Source organism: Lolium rigidum, chromosome 5 (assembly GCF_022539505.1).
Source record: "Lolium rigidum isolate FL_2022 chromosome 5, APGP_CSIRO_Lrig_0.1, whole genome shotgun sequence".
In the NCBI taxonomy this organism is placed as follows: domain Eukaryota; kingdom Viridiplantae; phylum Streptophyta; class Magnoliopsida; order Poales; family Poaceae; genus Lolium; species Lolium rigidum.
In genome coordinates, this window is record NC_061512.1 from 121,786,751 (window position 1) to 121,795,935 (window position 9,185).

A 9,185-nucleotide genomic window follows, 5' to 3' on the forward strand; every position below is an offset into this window, starting at 1 on the left:
ATCCTTAGAGCATCTCCAACAGTCGCGCTAAATTTTGACGCTGTAAAAGCACTTTGCAGCGCGCTCCATCCGTGTTTCGCACATGAGGCCATATTCGCCTCCACCAGAAGTTCTAAATTTTGGAGCTGTAAAACTGGGTAGTTATTTCTGCGCGCGATTTGTACCGCGCGCTCTTTCCGGCGCGGTAGATATAGTGCACGAGATAACGCTTTTGCAGCGCGCTCCACTTTACAGCACCGGTTGCAGCATCTGTTGGAGCATCAATTTGCGTCTCTCGCGCGCTAAATTAGTTGCTTTTTTGGATACAACGCTGGATACAACGATTGTTGGAGATGCTCTTAAGCTCATCAATAACAATGCATACATCATCGACATACCACCATTAAAGTACACGGTGAGCAATACCTTCAGTGTGTTGGATATCTCACCATATCATGGAGATAAAGAAAAACTCGAGTCGAGGACGAGTATTTTCCAAGGGTGAGGGAGCCCGTTCCATGGATAAGACTCCCATACTCCCATAAGACCAACAAATCCTGCAAGTGGACCCATGACTCGAGCACAATCCAAAGCCACCAAGAGGTGAACTCTTTCATACATGAACTACCGAATATATATGCTCTTTCATATATGAAGTATTTATCCAGCTAAAAAAAATGAAGTATTTATAGAAACCATACGGCCTATACTTAGAGTTACAGACAACTATGGTCTTTCATTTGCTTATGTTTTTTGTTTTCTGTTTTAGAGATCCAAAATAAAATCCTACGCAGCGGACAACAGGCGCTAGCCGGTAGGGCAACATCGGCCGCTTCCTCGTGCCCTTGCTTCGTAGCCTAAACTAACCCTAAACCGATTGCCGTCGCCATCCGCGTTCATCCAGGGCATTCTTTGCCGTTAAGCAAGCGACACCCCGAGGCCGGGGCGGAGAAGGTCTCCCAATCGCAAGGGGACGAGGATGATCATAGTTCTCTAGCCCTGCCAATTTCTGCCGCTTCAGATTTGGGGATTCGGTTGCGAGTTGCGACCGGAGCGTTGGATCGACGCAATGGTGGGGGTGCTGTCGAATCGGGTGTCCCGGGAGGACATCGCCGCCGGGGATCACATCTACTCGTGGAGATCCGCCTATATCTACGCCCACCACGGTCAGCAATCCCCTCCCCTCCTTTCCCCCCAACCTATCCCCCAAGCTATCTCTTTTTAATCGTTTTGTATTAGCCGCCATTAATCGCATACTTAATTCCCCTGTGGTCACCTTGAAGATGCTCTGCAACAATAGATGTAGACCTGTTCATCTCCTAATCGATCTATTCAGTGGCTTCGGCGTGTAGAATGCCTACTTCCTAGGGGGAAATTGAGTTTGCTGGTGACGGTATGATACAAGGTTTGGGCTGGCCCCCGTTCAATGTAATTTTGTCTAAGAGGTCTTCCAAATAACCATGGATCTTGCAAATTTTGCTCTTCAGCGAGGAGGTTCTTCAATTGGTCCCCCTCTACTATGTGGAATGTGGTTTAGAAAATTCACAATTATGAGTCTTTGGATTCAGGCATGTGACAGGGCTGGCGTTTCATGTGATTCAGCAATAGCCTAAGCTGTGCGCCTAACTTCTGTTCTTGACTGTTAAGACTCGTTTGTCTATCATTTATATCAAATGCAAAGACCTGTAAATCTTTCACTTCTTCATTAGCCTTCTTGACAATGGATAGCATCTTATAGCCACATTGCATACAAACACCGATGCTCATACTGCCTATGCCTACTAATTGATGCTCATCGCTGCAATACTTGTTCGTGCGCCCTCTTGTTGTGGACCGGAACTTCCGTTTTCTAATCTGGTCTTCCAATTTCAGGGATATACGCCGGAGATGGCATGGTTATCCATTTCACCAGAGCAGCTGGGCATGAAATCGGGACAGGAACGTTCATGGACAAGTTTCTGTTCAGCTCCTCTCTTGCAACGGGGGACGGCCCTCCCTGCGAGAAATGCGGCCACCTGATCAAGGCTGAGGGAGTCATAATGTCCTGCCTGGATTGCTTCTTGGATGGTGGCAGTCTCTACCTCTTCGACTATTCCGTGTCGCCCACTTTCTTCCTCGCCAAAGCACGAGGAGGAACATGCACTATGGCCCCTTCTGATGCTGCTCATGTTGTCGTCCACCGTGCCCAGCACCTCCTCAACAGCGGCTTTGGCATGTATAGTCTGTTCAAGAACAACTGCGAGGACTTCGCCATATATTGCAAGACGGAGCTGCTTATCGAGACTGCTTTTAGCCTTGGGCGCAGCGGGCAGATGGCGTCCCTTTATGCTGGGTTCAGCGCAGTGGCTTCTTCACCGCTGCGTTTCATGACAACTAGTGTTGCTGGTCTGGCTGTTGTGACGAGCAGCATGTACTGTGTGGGGCGATATGTATCAGACATGGGCGTTCGCCGCGATGTGATCAAGGTGCCTGTGGAAAGGCTTGTGGAGCACTGGGTGCAGAATGTTACTCTTGCTCCTGCTCCATCTCAACCGACTGCGCAGGCAACTCAGACGGACGCTGCAGCACCAGGAGACTCCCCGGAGCTGCTAAAGGAGCTTGCTAAAAAAGAATGTGTTATTTAGCTATGGTGCTGTCGTTGGTCGATCTAGCTCTATGATGATTGTCTATCTGACTTTGTGATGATTTGTTGTTCAATTCCCTTACTAGCGTGTGTGCCACACGTCTTCATGTAAATTAATCTACCTCTGAAAGAGGTAACAGAACTCTACTTGCTTGTATGGAATGCTACACGATGAGAAGTGGAAACATTTAGCCAAGAGTATCCCTGCACAAATTTGAGTCAACCTTGAATCCTTTTCTTGTATTCCACCTTGACGCATCATAATTCTTGTACTCTTTCTTTCCCATTTAGTGCCACAGTTGCTGCATCTAAGAGCTTCAGATGAGGCTACTTCCATGCAATAATGCTCAGCTTCTATAATCATTTAGTTCAGTTACAGGCCCAGTACACATTTTTTCCTGACAACTTTACATGGCACGGTTTTGCTCACTTTGCACTTCCCTAGCAAACAAAATCATTATGTTATTTACAGCCTTTTCCAACAGCACGACCAAAGAATCACAGGAATGGAGGATTCTGCTTGCTGCAAGCTGCCTGCACAACTTCTTCCTACATTGTATCCTTGATCATACGTCCAAAACTTTGTAAGTTTCTCCAACATTTGATCGACAAACTTAGGATATAGTTGTAAACTGTTGTATCCAGATTCAGGTGTGTTCTTTTCCTGTTGTTTCACACGTATATTCCTAGGATAACTTCCTTTGGGTCGGTCTCTATCATCCAGGAAGGCCTGCCAATCCAAGTGACAGAACTATATTAGCTAGCATACAAAATATTAGTTAACCACTTCAAATTTGAAAATAGGATAGAGAGGACATCACTTGTTCATCACAAAGTTTGTTGTCCCTTGGGAAGCACGCTCGAGAAGAAGCTTTCTTGAGTCAATTGCTATTCCCTCTGGCTGCATTAAGATTAATTGAGAAGATTTTAGAAAGTGAAAGTCTCTCCATCTTTGTGTGGTGCAGAGGAGTTTCTCGTGTTAACTATTCCATTGTGTGTCCTCCCATTAGAGCACTACTCACCTCTTCAGGGAACCAAACACCTGGTTGAGTGCTTCCCTCCAGAACTGCTTGAACAAATGCAGCCGTTGAATGGCCTACCGATCTGAAAATCCAACATAGGATGCTCATATATATGAGATGCATATAGATTGCCTGGAATAATTTTGTGCACTTCTGAACTGGGTAAGTGCACCATAGCATAAAGAAACATAGAGACGTTCTAAAACGAAAGGGAACTCGTGACTATGCGCTCACTAACTGCGAGCTATGGATACATTATCTGAACTGGGAAAGTGCACCATAGTATGTGCTGTCGATAAAACTAATGTTAGGCTCATTAACTGCGAGCTATGGATACATAATCTGATATCCGGTGAATACTAACGGCAAAGATCAATTAGGTCATGGATGCAGAAAGCTTCTTGTACTTACACAGACAGCTTTCTGTGAGAAAACAATCCAATAGTATTCCGGCCGTTCGAACATTCCAAGTCTACCTGCGCAAACAAAATAAATTTGATCCAACAATCTGGACACAACTGGAGTAGAAATTATATGGTCTTACAGTACACACTGCTTGAGGATAATTAGTACTAGTATGCTCAGATTCTGTACACAGCTTGAACAGAGATGGTATTTTGAAAATAGAGGTAAGGAAATACTTACTCTCATGGAGACACGCTCCCCTGCAAAGCCGTCAATTGCTCGGACAAGGGGATCAACTAATTCAACCAACTCTCGAACCTTATCTTTATCCCTCAAGAACTCCTAAAAGGGACCAAGGTGAAGTCAGGTATAGTCCATATTAGCACCAACTCATCAACTTTATTCAAATTATTAATCCTCATTTTCAGGCCCAGTAACATATAGAATTGGTTAATTTCTTAAATTCTAGGAAAAGAAATGTTATTGATTGTTTGCAATTTCCACTCTCCTTAATTAATACCACTACAATAATAATGGAAACAATAATAAAAGAAATAAAATAAAAGGGCTTGCATGAAATTTAAAAAGGGATAACTGAGAACACATACAACAGGTAAAAAGTTGGCAAAAGCCTCCATTCCCCAGTTCCAGAAGAATGGAGAAGTACCAAATCGAGCGCTGACAGTTGGCACACCTAAAAATTTATGAGCACTCTTCACTTCAGGCAAATTCCTGAAATAGTTGACATTGGATTTTCTGTTTGTCAATTGCAAGGTATAAAACGTAAATAGTAACTTTTTTTTTTCGAGAAAGCGTAAATAGTAACTTTTCGCCCTGTTGGATTTCTCTTGTTTGTCAATCGTAAGATATAGAAGGGTGAGAGAATATCGAAAACACTTACAGTAAGTAAACATCTCTCTTTCTAACCCCCTTTCCGAAATCAATGTTGAGAACTCCACTGTAGGGCTTCAATTTGATTTCTTCTCCTATATTCCTAATGTTAGTGAATTCATCTTTCCACTGCTCCGAGAAGTACCAGTGGTGCAATAATAAAGAAGTCAAAGTACCTTTGTTATATGCAATTACATCCTCCCCAAGAAGCAGAAAACTTGTTGCCAATATCGTTGGACCAGCACCACCAGAACCTGCAGTATAATAGAAGAATCTAAAAAGGATTTAGCAACATGGCCAAAAATCTGGATCGAGAATCAAGTCAAACCACCCTTATGTAATTAATGTCTGATTTGACTTTCTTTTTCTAGAAAATATTGAGATCTCCTAACCTTAGTCTTTCAGGTTCTCCATCTTCATTTCTAGCAGCATTCACAAGCTCAGCGGCCATCACTGTTAGAAAACAATTCAGTGCACGAATAAGCACTAAAAATAGGATACTGTCTTCTACATATTTGCAGAAATTTCTTAAATGAACAAGCGTGGGCTTTGATAAAAAGCACACAAAATGAACTACACACACTTTCTTAATGGGATAATACATGTATGATCTTGTTCCTTCCTAACAAGTTCGTGAGTTCCCAGTTGAATGAGATTTTTTCTGTATTTCCATGGTTACTTCTAGTTTAATTTTTTTCCCCTTTCGTAATGAAATAATCTAATATAACAGACACCGATGGAGTTTACCATCCCAACATTTGCACACTGCAACCTTGGCACAGAAACGAACTAAACTAAAACATACATCATGTTCAGCCCTTATTAGGCATCAAAGTGCCTTTGATTTTTTTGTGTTTACAGGGCACTTATTCAGTGACCAATTCCACAAAAAGTTTCCGCTGAAAATGCCAATCTAAGGAAAACTCGAACTATCAGACATTCATATATTTCTACATTGATTAACATATTTTCTGATAGCTTTAAGTTTCTACATATCTCTCGACTTTTGGCATATGAATATGTGCGTGACACAAATCAGGTTGGTGATTTCAAAGTTCCTACCTCTTTTATACTAGCTTGGATTCAGAAAATTCCTTCCCATTTGGTTTATGGATACTGTTTCGGAATTTATTTTTTGGTGACGAATACTATTTTGGAATAGCATATTCTTGTCTAACTATCAGAGGTGACATTTCAAAACAAAAAAACTGTGAGAGTTTACACAGTTGTAGTGCTAATCAAAAGAACAAGGACATTTGCAGGCACTAATGGAACATCAAAGAGCATAGAACAATTACTGGAAACAGTAGATAGAAAAATAGTAAGCCAAATTGAGGTGTTTCATGACAGGAATGTGAGGTAATACCATTGCTCACTCCTGGATATATGCCGGCAGTTGTAATAGCTGGAATGCCTTGAGCTTTTGCTTCTTCATGGTAAGCTTTGGCTCTCCATGAATAGTCCATATCATCACAAACATCGATATATGATGTCTGTTCACAAAAGTTTCAGTGAGCCAATAGCATTTTCATTCAATTATGATATCACTAAAATAAGCTCAACAGACGTCGCAACAATTATGCACTTTTCCTCAGGGATAGCAAGTTTCCAGTCACCTTCGTCGATATGGCCGCCTGCAAGACGGTGCATTCAGCGCCCCCTTGGAAAGGTCCAGCAGTATGAACAACTAAATCCACATCTGGGGGAAGTACAAAACTTTAAATATTAAGTTACTTCTCTCAACTTAGCATAGAATAAGCAGGTTTCTGTATAATTTGCAGGACTGACCCTGTAGCGCTTCCTTCAACATGGCTGCGTTGCCGGTATCGATTTCCACAAACTCAGATTGGACGCCGAGTTTAGATGCCAAAGATTCACCTTTCTCCCTGGTAAATTAGAGCACATGTAAGCGTAGGTTAGCTAGAGAGGAAATGCAAGTACCAGATGCTTTCAGAGAAAACTGAACTTCACCGGGCGTTTAATACATATGGGCTTCGTTTGACATTATGGTGGATTATTATAACCCCCTTTGTTCCACCCGCTTTTGTCTATTTTAATGTTGGTTTGACCTGTTTGTTCCTACTTTCGTGGATGATTTTCAATAGCAGATTATAACATAAGCACCGTAATTAGCAACCACAAACTGCGTTGGGGACTTGTGGTTCGAATATGTGAGTTCAAATGTGTAAATTTACTAATTACCGAAACCAAACGCTCCGAGTTCAAGTTGATGGCATGCGAATGAACTCAACGATGTGAAATTACCGGTTCCTGCCGCCGATGAGGATGTTCAGGTCGGGACGGAGCTTGGAGAGCGCGGTTGCCGTGGAACCGCCGACGCGGCCGGTGCCGCCGAGCACGAGCACGCGCACGTTCGAGCGAGGCTTGCTCGGGGCAGCCGCCGTGGTGGCGGCGGAGGACGAGGCGGCCGCGGCGGCAGGAGGGGTGCGGAGCGGCATGCATGCTCTCACCATGGCGGCCATGCTGCGACACTGCACTTCTGTTACGCGCCGTGGTCTGAGAGCCACCCATACCGATACGCGGGAGGAAGAGGGTGCGGGAGCCGTGGACGGACGTGGAGCGATGCGGGCGCGGAGCTGGACGCGTACGTGGATGCCGTTTGGTCGTGGATGTGGAAGCGGATGGACCGTCGATCGGGCCTAGTGGGACTCATTGCTGACCACTCCATCTCGCCATCTGGCACCGTTGAGAGGCTTCCCTATGCGACGCTTGCTCAATTTCATTTTCCTTCTCCACTCTATTTTTCGACCCTCTGTCGATGCGCTTCTGCTCCGGTGCTCCTCCCCTGGGAAAAGTCTTGACACGCCAAACACATGGACGGCTGAGATCTTCTGATACCTCTTCGGCAACGGGGGTAAAATCGTAATTTCGCTATGCGTAGACCGTCCGTAGAGCCCTGTACAAGCCCGTATGGCCCGCGCACGTCATTCTGTACGTATCTACAGCGTGCCTACAGCACGTGCGTACGAGCGTGCGTGTACCGAAATAGAATCCCATATAAAAAGCCGACGTTTCCTTCTCCGCCTCCCTCGCCCCACCATTCCCCCCAAATCGGTACGGAGAAAACCCTCTCCTCCTCCCTCGGCCACTTCGTCTTCTCCACTCCCTCTCCACCTCCAGTTCTCCTTCTTTAATCCCTTCTTCTCCGCGCATTTCCGTCGAATCGGAGGCCGATGGAGGGTAGCGGCTCCACCGCGAGGGCGGCCGCCGCGGCCTTGGTCAAGAACACCGGCGTGGCGGAGGCGGATATGGTGCCGGGTGGATGGAGCCATCGTGGTGCGGCCGCGTCGGGCGGAGGCTTGGTGCCGACGGCGGCGGATGAGCGAGGAGCACGGATTCGGCGGCGAGATCGTGCCGGATCCGAATGTGCAGCCAACGGTGGAAGACCCTCCGGTATGTGCTATCCTCTCAACTCCTCGGCTTATTTGCCCTTATTTGATGGTGATTAGGGTTAGATGAAACCGAAGAATAAACGAATCATGTGATTTGTGATTAGGGCTTACTCGTGGACCAAATGGATCTAGCAGATCGTCCCGTGGTTTGTGTATGTTGGCAAGGTTTTTTTTAATCTGGTTTGACATCCGTGTGCATTCGTAGTTAAGGGTGGTTTTATTGTCATGTGACCCCAATTTATATACCGTGTGCACAATTTATCTGGTTTGATTACTGTGTGCTCAATTTATTTGTTAGTAGTAGCATCAATTGTTTGCTACAGAGTTTCATTAGTATGTTTTTATTACATGATTGCATAATTGCTTTAGGGATTCACATTGATTTGTAAATCTATGGTAATGTTGTTGTGCTCCAGGAGTGTTATCTTGCTATGATGGCAACAACATTGACATAATAATATGTTCCCTGCTATGGGAAAATATGTAGTTACTATAATTGTACATCACCACAGTATGAATAATAGCATGTGTACCTATTATTTGAAATGGTATGATTTGGCAGGACCTCCACTTCTGGGTGTTAGAAGCTAAAAACCCCTAAATGCTGCTTACTTAACATCTTATGGTGATAATTATTGCTTATTAAATTTATGGTACTGCTGCTCCAGGGGCATTCCCATTTGTGCATAAGATGTTTCACCTTAACATAGTTGGAGAAATATAATGTTACTGGCCTATTATTGTAATGATTGCAATAAGGATTTGTAGTATATGTGTTATGCTCGCTATGATTGCAATTTAGATTGACATAATAATTTGCTCCCTGCTAGTATATTAATTGAAATGGAATGA

At 44.3% G+C, this 9,185-nt stretch overlaps 2 protein-coding genes across 2 annotated transcripts; one reads left to right on the forward strand and one right to left on the reverse strand.

Annotated features, from left to right (window-relative positions):
* The first annotated feature begins 803 nt into the window (after window positions 1-803).
* LOC124652393 (protein LEAD-SENSITIVE 1-like) lies at window positions 804-2,798 on the forward strand. The gene is made up of 2 exons (XM_047191408.1): window positions 804-1,145; window positions 1,852-2,798. The coding sequence occupies exons 1-2, from the start codon at window positions 1,049-1,051 to the stop codon at window positions 2,601-2,603; spliced, it is 849 nt and encodes a 282-aa protein (XP_047047364.1). The 5' UTR covers window positions 804-1,048; the 3' UTR covers window positions 2,604-2,798.
* Window positions 2,799-2,938: 140 nt separating this feature from the next.
* Window positions 2,939-7,416, reverse strand: LOC124652392. The gene is made up of 13 exons (XM_047191407.1): window positions 7,186-7,416; window positions 6,709-6,806; window positions 6,537-6,619; window positions 6,287-6,413; window positions 5,313-5,373; window positions 5,097-5,194; window positions 4,931-5,015; window positions 4,638-4,761; window positions 4,270-4,371; window positions 4,036-4,100; window positions 3,625-3,706; window positions 3,424-3,503; window positions 2,939-3,332 (listed from the first exon to the last, which is right to left on the reverse strand). Exons 1-13 carry the CDS (start codon window positions 7,401-7,403, stop codon window positions 3,275-3,277), a joined length of 1,281 nt encoding a protein of 426 aa, XP_047047363.1. The 5' UTR covers window positions 7,404-7,416; the 3' UTR covers window positions 2,939-3,274.
* Between the last annotated feature and the right edge of the window lie 1,769 nt (window positions 7,417-9,185).